The sequence below is a fragment of the Sebastes fasciatus genome, chromosome 1, assembly GCF_043250625.1.
Source record: "Sebastes fasciatus isolate fSebFas1 chromosome 1, fSebFas1.pri, whole genome shotgun sequence".
NCBI classification, from domain to species: domain Eukaryota; kingdom Metazoa; phylum Chordata; class Actinopteri; order Perciformes; family Sebastidae; genus Sebastes; species Sebastes fasciatus.
In genome coordinates, this window is record NC_133795.1 from 25,347,419 (window position 1) to 25,362,928 (window position 15,510).

At 42.8% G+C, this 15,510-nt stretch overlaps 1 protein-coding gene across 24 annotated transcripts in view; it reads left to right on the plus strand.

Moving 5' to 3' along the window:
* The window catches only part of eif4g3a (eukaryotic translation initiation factor 4 gamma, 3a), a 65,987-nt gene that overhangs the window by 34,804 nt on the left and 15,673 nt on the right, over positions 1 to 15,510 (plus strand). For 13 of the 24 annotated variants that reach the window (XM_074639521.1, XM_074639485.1, XM_074639495.1 and 10 more), the window contains 11 exons: positions 186 to 477; positions 1,510 to 2,289; positions 3,450 to 3,538; positions 5,960 to 6,251; positions 7,123 to 7,247; positions 8,671 to 8,790; positions 10,833 to 10,988; positions 11,562 to 11,759; positions 12,429 to 12,575; positions 12,732 to 12,968; positions 14,815 to 14,919. In XM_074639521.1, the coding sequence (XP_074495622.1) occupies positions 186 to 477; positions 1,510 to 2,289; positions 3,450 to 3,538; positions 5,960 to 6,251; positions 7,123 to 7,247; positions 8,671 to 8,790; positions 10,833 to 10,988; positions 11,562 to 11,759; positions 12,429 to 12,575; positions 12,732 to 12,968; positions 14,815 to 14,919 (2,541 nt within the window). The remainder of the gene's footprint in view (positions 1 to 185; positions 478 to 1,509; positions 2,290 to 3,449; positions 3,539 to 5,959; positions 6,252 to 7,122; positions 7,248 to 8,670; positions 8,791 to 10,832; positions 10,989 to 11,561; positions 11,760 to 12,428; positions 12,576 to 12,731; positions 12,969 to 14,814; positions 14,920 to 15,510) is intronic. The other 11 variants (XM_074639640.1, XM_074639528.1, XM_074639551.1 and 8 more) reach the window with 5 other exon arrangements.

The window sequence follows — 15,510 nt, forward strand, 5'->3', positions numbered from 1 at the left end:
TCCTCCCACATTGATCTTCATTTTCTGTCTTGTCCTCCATTGCTGTCCTCTTAATCTAACCACACCTCCCATTGGACTCCTTATTTCTGCTGCTTAATCCTGCATTCGGGCTTGTTTGTTTATTTGTTTGTGTACGTGCTTACCTACATCTCTGTGCCGGTCTCTCTGGTTTTCTGTGTTGCTAGTTTTTATGGCCGCACCCTCATTATCCTCACATTTTCTACCTCAAATCGCAGCAGCAGCTGAGCAGCAGCCAGACTCCAGAGCCTCAGCCGCAGCAGCAGCAGCAGCAGCAGCAGCAGCAGCAGCAGCAGCAGCAGCAGCAGCAGCAGCAGCAGCAGCAGCAGCAGCAGCAGCAGTCGCAGCCTCCTCAGCCACAGCAGGCCCATCCTGGAGGCTACACGTTGGAGCCACCGCAGCCCCAACAGCCACAGCAGCCGTCGACCACTGGGGCTTCAGACACCAAACCAGGGCCAGGTCTGCACCAGCATCCCCCTCTTTCTTTAAATGACATGCACAACTCCTAACAAATCTTAACAGTCTAACCAATGCAGTTTAACTGGGGGTTCAGCTGTACACAAAAGTCACGGCATCTCGGTTCATACCCGGGCTTAGGAGTCATGGTTCGGTGCAAGTTTGGCACATATCCTACAACACTGACACGCCGTCTTTGTCTTATACACAACTCTCTCTTTTTTTTGCTGCTGTAGCCGACTTGTAACCTGCAGGCGGATTTTCCATCTCCGGCGTTTCATTTGTGCTCGCCATAGTGTGACTGACTCGCACGCCATTCAGCTTGTTGTGCCAACCTCAGCATATGTTGCTAACAGCATACGGCTAAAATTGTCTGGGTGGAACATCAATCTGCATATTGTATATTCTGCGTGCGGCTTCGGTACTAAAAGACAATCCGTTACACTAGTTTTAACCATATCTTTATGTACAAATAGTGAAAATATAACATTTGATCCTCAAGAAATATTGGTCTGTTTTACTGCTGTGTCATTACTGTCTTTCAGGCAATGTCATCTTTTGGTTTTATTGCATGTGCAACAGCAGCCTCAGTAACCCTCCACTCTTTTGCTCAAACAATGATTTGCATACACATCTTCTGTATCGTTTTTCTTTTCCCCAGAACACGCTGCACATTCAACGCTTTCACTTTCATTTCCCTCACAAATCACAGTGTGGTGTCAGCAGGGCTCCCTGCTTTTCCAGTAATTAGCTGGAATATTTCAACCAGCATTTCTTAGCACAAGTTTTGAAGCCAGTTCTCCGTTTGTGTAGAGGTTTATTAGTGAGCTTCAGACTGCAGGTTTAAACTACTACCCTCCATGCAAATGTTGGAAAATGTTTGTCTTTCTGGTTTATTGAGCCTGGAGCTGTCACAGTCATGAACTTAATATCCATCCAAGCATTTTCACACACGTTATCTGTTTAAAGAAATAGATGCAAATATTACCTTTTGATGATTTAATTGTGTGTTTATTTTAACTCTTTTTCTACCAGATGATACGCCAAAACTGGAGCCAGTTGTCCAGAAGTCTTCCTCGCCTGGGCTTGTGCAGCCTGAAGCCCCTGTAGAGAGACTTGAGGCCAAAACTCCTGTAACTGAGCCCTCATCTACTGTTGAACCAGAGCTTCCCTTCCCTGCTTCGATGACCGCCCCCGTCACTCTCCCTCTTTCAGTGGCCAACAACAGCGAACGTCCCTCAGCCAGGGAGTCCACCGCTTCAGCCTCTTCACCCTCCTCCTCAGCTGGGGAGCACAAGCCCTCTTTGGCGCCACCTCAGACTCCCAACACAGACAAGCCTCTCTCGGACGCCCCACGAACTTCGGCTGCCTCGCCAGCGCCGGCTCCCAAGGCTTTGAACGGCCTCGCGGACTCTGGGATCGAGCTGGACACACTGGCTGTCGAGCCTTCTCTTCTGTCTTCAGCTGCACTCCAGCCCCAGGCCTCCGCTCCCGCTTACAGAGAGGCCTCCTCCTCTGAAACTTTGCCCTCTGACGTGAGGCCGGAGTTGCCCGTTGCTGCTGCGCTCGCCCCTATGGCACCTGTGGCTGTGGTGCCAGTGACCCTGACCTCAAGCCCAGCCCCAGCTTTGCCGGTTTTGCTCCCCCTCGGCCTTCCGCCTCTAGTGCAGGCCACGACAGAGGCCGACGAGCCGAGCAAGTCCTTAGACACTAAAGACTTTGTCCCCAGAGGGGGTACAGAAGCACATGGAGGCATTACTGACAGCAAAACGGAGCCCCAGCACCAAGCACTCACTAGGAAGAGTCCCACTACAGGTACTGAATCTGATGCATTTCAATTACTGTAACATTTATTGTATCCTAGATCTTTTGTTTCCATAACAAGTGTTTTAACCTGCAACAAAGGAGTGTTCTTTGGTGACAATCCAGCCGAAAATGAGAGGCAGTTTTATGAGTACACTACTTGTATTACGCCAAAATAGCTAAATTAAGTGTATCATTCACTAGAGGGTTTTATGAACGCCCATAAAGCACATATTGCAGATAATCTCTCATGAAACACTCTGCTGACACAGTTAACTCCCCAAGAAGAAATAGAATAAACTATCAGCATGGTCAGAGCACTATTGACTTGCTGTCTGTATAACTGCACACCTGACACTGTAATTAAAACGGGACAAAAAGGGATGCATCCATAGTGACCCAAGGCGTGTTAAACTTTATTACGGCAGTTGTTTTTCGTCTCCATTCAGTGTCAGATTCAGCGTACAATTTTTAGTTAATGTGGTAAAGGTTTGATCTCAAACAGAATGAGAGCATTGTCAAACATCTTTCACCTGTTCAAAGTCATGAGAATTGTCAGTTAATCTTATCAGTTTATCGTCATGTTCTTGTTTTGTATAAATTTGAGCAAGATCAATTTATGACAAATACAAAAGTGCCCACAAGTACAGAATAATAGCATATGTGAGGTATAGCAATGGACTTTTAAATAGAAGGAAACCTAGGGTGTGAGCTATGTCAGTGTGTCATGGAAGATTTCCTGGCAATCTCCTTAAAACATAATGACTCATGGTCGTGGGAAACTTTTTCCATTCATCCCTCTTGTTCTGCTAAATTAATGTTTGTTTGTTTTATTTTGGTCAGAGATGGTTGAGGTTTATCATGTTAGGACTAAGTAGACGTCATAGTTAAAGTGACTTTAAAGCATTTCATGTCATTTTCTGGTTTTCATCATATTGACAGATATACTCATCCATCGTAGCTTTAAACAATTGTAAAAAAAATAATATTTGCCTGGGCTGTTTTTTTACCCAGATTTAAATGTGAACAGATTTTCTATTACAGACAAAAAGATGTTTCTCTTGCATCGTTTTGTTTTAAACACAGATTTTACTTTCAAATCCATCGTGGTTGTGTTGTTTGATGACCGTCTGTGGCTGATTGCGTGTTCCTGCATTTGTATTTCCCAACAGTAAATCAGACTGCTTCTGCTATACCAAAGAGCTGGAGGAAACCAAATGAAGGGAACTCTGCTGGAGACACACCTCAAAAGGAGGACGAGGTAAGACGAAAGGCCCAAAACTGCTCACCGTGCAGGACGAGGAAACAACAGTATTCCAAGTCCTTTACATACATTTGGATTTAAATTATTAAAAGCACGTGTACAAATAATGTTTATATAAGATAATGTAGATTTAAGTATATAGATAATTTTGCCTTCAAATGTTATGAATGTGTGTTAGGGCTGTACCAAGTACTTTAAAGCTTCATTCATAACGTTGACATTCAGAATCGAATGCTGCGCAGCTTCTTTTTTTTGCATGTCTATTCATTCAGTTTAAACCCGGTAGTTCTGCACAGATGCATATAGAGATTATGCTACACTAATCGGTGTTTCCCCTATATTCATTCTGCAGCGGCGTACCGATCATTAATATCCTTTGCTCTCGTGTTTCACCGAGTGCGGGGCTTAGCCTCTTCACACACACACACACACACACACGGAGCGGAGGAGCGGAGGAGAGGAGAGAGAGGTGAAGCGAAGATAACGTTGCCGGTACCGCTTACGAACAGGCTCGGCAGTGAATACTATTATACTATTTGTAGAATTAGGTTCCAGCCAGTGGTGGCTGTGTAGGATTGTTTCCGACTCGTGTGATCCAAATCGTGTAAGGTCCAAACGTCAACCTTTTAATTGAAAAAGAGAGAGATGCAATCATTTCCAAAATTCACAACATGTTTTTATCTTAACAAAATGCTTCATTCCATGTTTGTTGGTGTTTAGCCTTTCAAAAACAACATTTTTCACTGCGGTCAAAAAGCTTGCTGCACACAAAGGGAGGCACACACTGACAAGTTATATTTATTAAAGAAAGTTAATTTAATATAAATGACTCATTTCATCTGATCAATCACTTTATTCAAATTGAGGATTTTGTTTGAGGATTATTATTATTATTTTTTAGGGTGATGACGTCATAAAATATGACGACAGACATTTAAAGCTTCATTCCAAAACCTCAGTACAAGCTTTGAATGTAAAAATAAATGACATGCGTACAGCCTGTGTATATAGTCTCTTGGTAGAAGTAGTATTTTAACTGTTGACAAATCCTACCTACTTAATAATTACCATCATTTTGTGATATTTTGTCACATTTTTTATTAAATGGTTGGTATCTCATTTTGGAACAAGACTTTTTAAGATGCCTACAGAGTATTGGAGGATCAGGACAGAGAGGGTGAGAGAGAGAAGAGGAAATGCACAATGTGGGCAATAGTTCAAGTGGAAAATGCTTCCACATGTGTGGTGGGGGAAGCAGACATAAATGACTTTGGGGTGTTGTTATGGTTCGAGAACGGCAGCGAGGAGTTATCCATCATCTTCATTGCTCACCCAGCCCACTGTATGTAAAATCAGCGCTTTCCCACTCTCGTTTCCTCTCCTTTATTGTTTTGCTCTGGGCTTGTCGCTGTGGGAGAATTTTCACAACACCAAAAACCGGTGTCACAGGCTTTTTAATGGCTTCTTTATTAGGTTACATTGAAACAGGCACTTTGAGTGAAGAAGAGATGTTATTTAAGTCAGAAACTTTTCATGCAGATTACAAAAAATTAACATTAGCAACCCACATTTAATTAATTTAGAGTATTAAAAAAAGCACATTTCAGTTCATCTTCTGAATTCAGACTCAAGTGAAAAGTTAACAAAACTCACAATTTTTTAATTTATATTGGACAAATTTGGTCTGTACAGTGCAGCTGGCTTAACACTGGACTCAAAGCATTACCTCATTGACACAGTTGTTTCTCTTGGAGACCCCCACTTGAAGCTGCTGTTTATTTTTTGAAGACGAAGAAAGTATAGTGTCTCGCTAAGATTGAAGATCACTTACAGGAGTGTCCTGGCCGGCATAAAACACAGAACATGAATTGCAATACATTAAAAAAATGACAAGAACAATCCTTTTTTTTCTGTGCGTAAATGGTGTTGCATGTACAGATAATATTTCAGATAATGACAGTAGGGATGGTGAAGAGAGAATCATACCAGCATAGACTTGCCCACTCTGTGCCACCGGTGGAACACCAGCAAGCTTATTGTCCTCCCACGTTTCTGCCTTCTCTGTCTTTTGTTTGTACCTGACCCATTCTGCCCTCTCTGCATTTCATCGTCTCTCATTCATCCGTGAGTCGCCTGCCCTTCACTCTATTAATTCTTCCATCCTTCATTTTCCACTCCTGCATTTCGACCCTTTCTTTATGTCACCCTGTCTGCAGATGACCTCCTTTCATCTCTAACTGATAATTATAGGCGGTGTTATGTGGAGAAATTGTGATGCTACTAGTTTTTAAATGTGATGAGAGCTACGCGGCAGCAACCGTTAAGCTGTTGGGAATTTATTATCTCGCTAAATGATAATGAAGCAGGGCATAATTATTTTAATGGAGATCTGAAAACTCAACCTTGCCTCCCACACAGGACGAGCCCAGGCCAGTAGATCAGCCTGCTGGAGACCAGGCCCTGCAGTCTCCTGCTCCTCTGAGCAGCAGCTTGGTGCCCCTACCGTCAGTCCTCACCTCCACCCCTGCTCCAGCTCCCGCCAGCAGCCCCGATGCTGACGAAAAGCCCGCCGTCCCGGAGGAGAACGGTGAAGCCGAGATGGAGCCCATGAGGAACGGGGCGGGTCACACTTCAGAGACGGAGAGCAGCGACAGCGGAGCCACCCCCGGAGACAAGGAGAACTCCACAGGGGCCCCACAAGACATGGAAGGTTAGAAGGGCCCCGTTCTTTGGACAGATGCTTCGTTTTATCAAATACATTTCTGTGACATTCAAATTTTGAGCATTAACACCTGAGTGTAGCTTTTACTTCAATTATTTTCAGTTCCGTTTGTTTTATATATGTACTGTATTTTCTAGGGCTGTCAAAGTTAATGCGATAATAACGTGTTAACGCAAGTTCGTTTTAATGCCACTAATTTATTTAATGCATTAACGCAACTTGCAAGTTTTAGGTTGTAGCAGGCTCAATTTGAAAGCCAGAGTGAAGATACTGATATCATATGAAACGCCAAGGAGGTTAAATAACACTCCAAACTTATGCTAAATTTTGGCGAGGGAAAAACTTGCATGGCCATTTTCAAAGGGGTTCCTTGACCTCTGATATGTGAATGAAAATGGGTTGTATGTGTACCCACAAGTCTCCCCTTTACAGACATGCCCACTTTATGATAATAACATGCAGTTTGGGGCAAGTCATAGTCAAGTCAGCACACTGACACACTGACAGCTGTTGTTGCCTGTTGGGCTGCAGTTTGCCATGTTGTGATTAAAGCATATTTGTTATGCTAAATGCAGTACCTGTGAGGGTTTCTGGACAATATTTGTCATTGTTTTGTGTTAATTGATTTATAATAATAATAATAATTGTAATAATAATAATAACATTTGCATAAAGCAAGCATATTTGCCCACGCCCATGTTGATAAGAGTATTAATTACTTGAAAAATCTCCCTTTAAGGTACATTTTGAACGGGCAAAAATGTGTGATTAATTTGCGATTAATCGCGATTAATTATTTTAATAGCATGACAGCCCTAATATTTGCGATTTTTCTCTCAACCCCTGCTCGGTGGTCCAGACCTGGCTGAGCCCAGTGGGAAGCGTCAGTATGACAGGGACTTCCTGTTGGGCTTCCAGTTCATGCCCGCATGCGTACAGAAGCCTGAGGGTCTCCCGCCTATCAGTGATGTGGTGCTGGACAAGGTGAGTGAGCCCGTTGTTGCAGATAGCCCTGCATAAATACTCAGACCTGCATGTCCTTAAACCTCTCAGTGCCATATGTTGTTTGTTTTAAAAGTTACCTGTGCAGCAGTCTGTTTCCCTCAGGAGCTCCGTCTCTAAATGTAGCTTTAAAAAATGCTTTAATTTTCTTTGTCCTTTAGAGCCACAATGTTAGTCTATGTTGGGTTCTGTAAGTAGAACATGTATGTTCAAGATATTCTTTTTAATGAAACTGAAAGGATGAGTCGGTCTAAAGAAAATTAACTGGCAATAATTTCAATAATCTTTAAAGTCAGTTATGAAACAAACGTTCAGTGGTTTCGGCTTCTCAGATGTGAAGATTTGCTGCTTTGCTTCTCTTTATATCATTGTAAATTCAATGTCATCCGGTTTCAGACTATTAGTCGGACAAAATGAAAATCTCACCTCAGGCTCTGGGAAATTATTCATAATTTTCTCTAAGCTTTTAAAGACTGAGCGATTTAAGCTATTAAATGATACATTATGTTAATCAATAATGAAAGCAGCCATTAGCTGAAGCCCTAGTTTTGAATAAACTTCATGAAACAGGGTTCTTCATCATAAGCTCAGAGCAACAGGCAGTGCTTCAGACATTAGTTTGTTAGATTGTGTTGCAGCGGAATCAAAGATACAGCCCACAGAGTCTGGTTCATTCCTGTGATCCACACATATGTATGGGTGGAGCATATGGCCCGCTGAAATGCTGTTTTGATTAAAATCACATTGCTATTATGTCACACTTGGCAGTGTTAAGAGCACATGCCCCTCCCCCACCTCTCCAAAAAGAACAACCGGCCCGGCGATGTACAATCCCAAAGTCTCATTTTCTCAGAGGGAGAAAGTGAAATCTCACTGGAGAAAGAATGGAGAGGAAGTCAAGGACAGCTGAAAGACAAAGAGCTGGATTTGTTCTTCTCTCCTCCCCCACAACTATCTGTCTCTCTCTCTCTCTCTCTCTCTCTCTCTCTCTCTCTCTCTCTCTCTCTCTCTCTCTCTCTCTCTCTCTCTCTCTCTCTCTCTCTCTCTCTCTCTCTCCTGCGTTCCTTTCTTCCTTCCTTTCCCTCCACATCTGGTTCTGACTTCTCTCAGTGAATGGCCCGCTGATCCCGCTGAACATAATTTATCACCCGTACAGTGAAAATACATAAACTAAAAGCTGTTAATGTAGTATGACTGTCATTTACAACGGGTCACCTTTAAGGGACCACTGGGTTAGAAATGCACACACACTCACCAGGCTGCCTCCATTTACCCTATTGCCATTATTATTAGGGGATCACTGCTCCCCCTGCTGTTCAGCTCATCTTATATATATATATATATATATATATATATATATGTGTGTGTATGTGATGATGTATTGTGTATGTTATGTGTCCTGCAGATTAACCAAAACAAGTTGCCATCTCGAGCGCCGGAGTCCAGGGTGATTTCCAGAGGACCTGATTTCACACCTGCCTTTGCAGATTTTGGCAGGCAAATGACCGGAGGACGAGGCGCTTCAGTGAGTCATACGTGCACACACACACACACACACACACACACTTACTCATGCTGCCACAATCATTCATAAAGTCACGCACACACTCCTCCATTTCCTCTCAACACACAATTTGTCATGTTTAATAGACAACTTGCTGATTTTAAGGGGAGTAAAAATGCAATAGATATTACACATCTTTCAAACATTTCTCTCACAGCCAGAGGATAATGGGATACAACTTGAAGTACTTGGTTCCAGTTGGTTTCAGCCGACGTCCAATAAATGTTCAGTGACTGATTCAACACAGAAAACCTCCAATAAACTAGGGCTGGACCCAAATATTAGACTATTCACTTATTCGTTCGTTGGGTAGGTGTTTTTTTTATCCCCTCTGGATTACAAACATGCATAAAACACACCAAACCTTTTGGAAAACGCTTCTTATTCATAACAAATATAAATACAAACAACAATAATGTAGAATGATAGAATCCTTAAAAGGGAATGCTTTTGATTTGACCGAAAGACACGTGCTATGCCGTCCATCTCATCCAAGAACGGAGAAATGTCTGGCTAAGTCTTTCCCAAGTCATGTCACGGAGACGAGCCAAGCCGTTGCTTATGTCATAACGTAACCCATGGGGGGGCTCAGGCCAAAAAAGGCTGACCGGGAGCCTCCGCAGGCTTCATTACGCTCAAGCTTGCAGCAGGGCACTGCAAGAGAGGCGGTGCGTAATGCGCAGGCAGCAGCAGCCTCAAAATGGCGCCGTTTAGGGGTTCCGTAAACGCGACTTTGAGGTACATCTACACTCACACACACAGAGGGAAGAGGAGAGGAGACGCTGAGCGCAGATAGAGGCGTGAGTAGCACCGTCCACACGAGGTGTAAAAACAAAAAGTGGCATTTGGGAAAGCCCTCCAATATACCACTCCAAACACTGTTTTACCATCGTCAGAGACAAGATTTGTTTTATTAGAATAAACCTACTCAAGTGATGCAACACATTAGAGCAGGGGTGTCGAACATAGTACGCCCCGAGGGCCAGAACCGGCCCGCCAGAGGGTCCAATACGGCACACTGGATAACTGCAAAGTGTGAAAAATGCAGAGAAGTCATTAATTCCAATTTTTCAATAAAATGCACTGCTATTTATCCACTGGGAGTCCTCATAAGAGTAGCAGGCCCTATGCTGGATACGCTTTTATACATCCCACATGCTTACATACAGGCTACGTGACACAACTGTCAAGCACAGGCTACTGTTCATGCAGGAGCCGCCGGTGGAAAATGTCAACAAAGGAGAAAAGTAGACACACTGTGTTGGGTTTTCCAAGAAAAATGGACCAGTTCCTACTGTATTTCTTCAGAGGTAAAGTGTGCTTGGTGTTTTCACAGCACCTTTCAGTGCTCAAGGAATATAATATTTGGCGCCACTATCAGACTCATCTTGGCGGAAAATACAATAACTTGCAAGGACAACTGAGAACAGTGAAGATAAATGAATTGTTGGCAGGTTTAAGAGCAGCAGTCTGTTTTTAGTCGTAGCTGAGAGATCAGCGAGACATCTCAGGCTGCTCATTATTTGTTTTGTAAAGCGATTGTTTATTAATTGTGAATGTTTTTCAGAGTGCACTTGTACTTCTTTATGCTAAAAAGGGAAACATTTGGAGGTGTTGTTATTTATAGGTTATTATACAATGTTTTTCCCGGTCCAGCCCACATGAGATCAATTAGGCTGCATGTGGACCATGAACTAAAATGAGTTTGACGCCCCTGCATTAGAGTTCTGTTCTTCTAGACAATGCAGGGTCAGTTAAAGTAGAGCAGATTTCATATATTTCACAAGGTAATTTCAGAGAGTATTCTGGCAGAGATGTGTTGTCTGCACATGGCTCTTAAAATTACAAGGAACTATGAGCTACCAAGTCATTTAGCTTTGTTTTATGTTGTTTTTTTGTGGTTATATTTTGTTGTTTTTCATTGCAGATAGACAATTTATAATATATTGTGTAGCTGGTGACGAGACATATTAACGTGCTGTATTCTTTCATTGCGTTCACAGCTTATGAACATCGGGGCACGGCGGCCTCCACCCAGGAAGATCATCATGAACGTGTCGGTTGAGGACGTTCAGCTGAAAAAATCCGAGAATGCCTGGAAACCTGGCATGAAGAGGCCGGAGGTTGTTGTAGAGGATCCTGAGGCGCAAAACACACAGGTAGGGCCAAATATACACACAAGCATGTACACAAACACACAGAAAAGATGCACAAAAGAGAAGCTTTCCCAGACATCAGCACCCAGGGGCCGGTTGCATAAAAATAGACCTAGTCTTTCTCTTAAATTTAACTTTAAGTCAGACTTGCTATAGACACTTAAATTTACCTGTTGCATGAAGCTTCCCTATGAGTGACTAATGTAACACTGACTTAGATACCCTGTTGCGCAATGCATTATGGGTGAAATAAGACACTTCACAGAAGAGGAAAAAAATGGCAGATGCAATTATTGTAGATCATAACAGAATCAATTGGTTTAATTCTTTAAAAATTGGAAAACAAAATGAAAGTTTACTTGTTATTACTCAATAAATGATTTGATCTACCTCAGTAGGAAACAACTTTACGTAATAAACAGACAGTTATGAGGGAAAATATGCATTTTGTAAAATGGTATCTTTATCAGAAACTATCAATAATTGCCATCCCTGTAACAGAGTTAGCTTTTAATGATATGTCCAAGATAATCTTCAAATAAAATGATTGTGCTCATAATGACTGATTCCTCTCAGGAGCTCTTCAAGAAGGTACGCAGCATCCTGAACAAGCTGACACCTCAGAAGTTCGCCCAGCTGATGAAGCAGGTGACGGAGCTGACCATCAACACAGAAGAGAGGCTCAAAGGGGTCATCGACCTGGTCTTTGAGAAGGCCATCGACGAGCCCAGCTTCTCCGTGGCCTATGGAAACATGTGCCGCTGCCTCATCGCGGTAAGCAGCTCGTCGTGTCGACTTAAGGGTAGAGAAGCAGGCAGGGAAGTGAATGAATTATCTTACCTCATCTCTGGTTCATTAATTCACAGGGGAATTCTAGTTCAACAACAAGTAAACTTCTCTGAATTGCACAGACTGTGCAGTTTACGCTACGTTTGTGCAATCCCAAATGAAACCAATCCAATTTGCATCTCAACAACTTGCTAAATGTTTCAGCCGCAAACGGATCGATGGCTTTAGATTCATCTCTGCCTCGATGCAACATAATGGTGTGCAATACAACACAGTTCAATACAATGTGATGATATAGTGTGAGCATTATCATTTTCTGATGACTTGCAAGAAGATATCGTAAGATGTGTTACACCCATTATCTTCAGCAGAGGGAGGTGAGAAGAAGAGCTGCTGTTACACTGTTTGGACTGAAGTAGTAAATGTCATCTTTTGATAATCCTTTCAAATGGATCGCTTTTCATTAAATAAGCATTTCTGCAATGAGGAACTCTGTTAACAATTTGCAGAAAACTCCTTTAAGTCTGTGGCCTCGTCTGCTGGACACTCGAGTCACTGTTCTACATTTTTAAAGGTTTAGTTTGTCACCTAACTTGCCTTTATTATACTTCTGTTTCTTTACTATAATCTACTATGTCTGCTGTTCCTGTACAGCTCAAGGTGCCCATGACTGACAAACCCAACACTTCCGTGAACTTTCGCAAGCTGCTGCTAAACCGCTGCCAGAAGGAGTTTGAGAGAGACAACGTGGACGACGTGGTGTTCGAGAGGAAGCAGAAAGAGCTGGACTCTGCTGCATCGGTAATGTGCTCTATGAATTACTCAAGTGTGACACCCATTTTCAATCTGTATCAAAGCATTTTTAATACGGGGGGGGGGAGAGAATGAAACTCTGGCGGTTTTGTGAATAACCTCCTTGGGCAAGTATTTGATTGACGTTGCCTTGGGTCCCCTCAGACGACAGAGCGCGAGCGGCTTCAGGAAGAGCTGGTGGAAGACAAGGACAAGGCCCGGCGGCGTTCCATCGGCAACATCAGGTTCATCGGCGAGCTCTTCAAGCTCAAGATGTTGACGGAGGCCATCATGCACGACTGTGTCGTCAAGCTGCTGAAGAACCACGACCAGGAGTCTTTGGAGTGCCTGTGCAGGCTGCTCACCACCATCGGCAAGGACCTGGACTTTGAGAAGGCCAAGGTGAGGCGGAGAAGAAAGTTGATTCATTAGGAGAGTCTGAGTGGGTGATACTAATTCAGCATTTTGGGAAATTTGCTTTCTTGCAGAGAGTTAGATGAGAAGATTGATACCACTCATGTCTGTATGGTAAATATGAAGCTACAGCCAGCAGGTTGGCTTAGCATAAAGACTAGAAACGGGGAAACAGCTAGCATGTTTTTAGGTCGTAGCAGGCTCAGTTTTAAAGCTAAGGTGTGAAGATGCTGGCATCACATGAACCTAGAAAATCTAATGAATCCATTGGTATCAACCATGTCATACGAGCTCATTGGGAAGGAGGCTAAATAATGCTCCAAACTTAGGCTACATTTTGGCAAGGAAAAACTGTCATGGCTATTTTCAAAGGGGTCCCTTGACCTCTGACCTCAAGATCTGTGAATGAAAATGGGTTCTATGGGTACCCATGAGTCTCCTCTTTACAGACATGCCCACTTTATGATAATCACATGCAGTTTTGGGGCAAGTCATAGTCAAGTCGACACACTGACAGCTGTTGTTGCCTGTTGGGCTGCAGTTTGCCATGTTATGATTTGAGCATATTTGTTATGCTAAATGCAGTACCTGTGAGGGTTTCTGGACAATATCTGTCATTTGTATTATTAATTGATTTCCAATAATAAATATAGACATATATTTGCATAAAGCAGCATATTTGCCCACTCCCATGTTGATAAGAGTATTAAACACTTGACAAATATCCCTTTAAGGTACATTTTGAACAGATAAAAAATGTGTGATTAAATTGTGATTAATCACGATTAAATATTTTAATCAATCGGCAGCCCCAGTTGTTATCTATTATGAATTATAAAGAGTGTATGTGTAACCTTAACAGCCTCACTGGCACATTGAGCAGGCCTGATAGTTTATCTCTAGCTGTAGTAAAAACTTGTTTTACTTGCCGGCTGTAGATGCCACAAAGATGAATTCCTCTATATTTGGTCGGTTTCTTGGCAAATTAGGTGATAGTGGCGGGGATTATGATCTACAGCAACGCGGTTTTGAGCGGCATAAAAGAGAAAGTAGTGGAGGGATTCACTCCCACACCGGCTGGGCTACATTCGGTTCCAGAGGCAGAGGAGAAACTGTTTATGTGGGTTATGAGGAAACGGGAATATCCCCATAGTGGATGCTCTGCTTTGTTCTGTCTGTCTGACTGGCTCTACTGTTGACATCAGTGACTCCCAGCTGGACACAGCGAGAATCCTCAGATGTTTGGAGAGACACAGCTGACTCGAGGGCTTGTCTGCTCTCTCTCTCTCTGCTGCCCTGTGATGTGTGGTTTGATCCTCATCATCTACCGGTCATCCTGCAAAAGGAAAGCCCTGTGACCAGCAGGGACCACCGCTCTGAACTCAACAGAACAACTTAAATCTGCTGTTTCTTTCTCTGTTTGCTACTGAAGGATTTTTACCCTGTTTACCAACAGAAAAGAGTAATTTCTCTACATTAAATCCTACAGAGTGTTGTCTTAACTCATCTTGTCCTTCAGTTGAGTTCCACCATGTTTAATGTGGTCATTTTGTCAACATGGCTGTTTTAATGTCGGGCCATCACAGTGGGATTGCGTCTGTGCTTTCTGGGCTATTACAGTTTTAGTTCCCAAATTGTTCCAATTTAATCTCGGGCGGTCAGGACGGCCTCTGCTCCGAGTAACAAACCGACCAATCTGTCAGTTTAGTGAAATAATGCGGAAATCCCTGAAACCCGCTGTCCAGTAAAATTGAATAGAGGAATAAAGAATATAACCTCCATGTCTCAAATTAACTTCCTCGCTCTCTCTTTCTCTCTCTCTCTCTTTCCGCAGCCTCGGATGGATCAGTATTTCAATCAGATGGAAAAAATCGTCAAGGAGAGGAAGACCACATCTCGGATACGGTTTATGTTACAAGACATCATAGACCTCAGATTGGTGAGTGTGTGTGAGTGTGTGTGTGTGTGTGTGTGTGTGTGTGTGTGTGTGTGTGTGTGTGTGTGTGTGTGTGTGTGTGTGTGTGTGTGTGTGTGTGTGTGTGTGTGTGTGTGTGTGTGTGTGTGTGTGTGTGTGTGTGTGTGTGTGTGTGTGTGTGTGTGTGTGTGTGTGTGTGTGTGTGTGTGTGTGTGTGTGTGTGTGTGTGTGTGTGTGTGTGTGTTGTTGTGATGTTTGTTTTGTCCCGCCTCATGTTCATGCCAGCTCGGTTTCACGATGAATTTTCCCGCAGAGGTTTGTTTCATTGATTTCTCTGAACTCCTGGAACATGGCATCAGGTATTCTGCTCATATTCTGTTAAATGGATTACTAGTACTGCTCTTGTTATTGAATTTTAACACCTTTTCAGAAAGAGTGATGGGAGAAAAACCTGTTGGGAAATACACTGTAGAGCCTATCACTGCTGATAACACATGATCAGAATACATAATTAGAACTTTCCTATAACGGTGTCCTATAATATTAATACGCATTCAATGCACTACAATGTTTGTAAACACATATGTATACTGTATGTTTATTAATAGGTTAAAA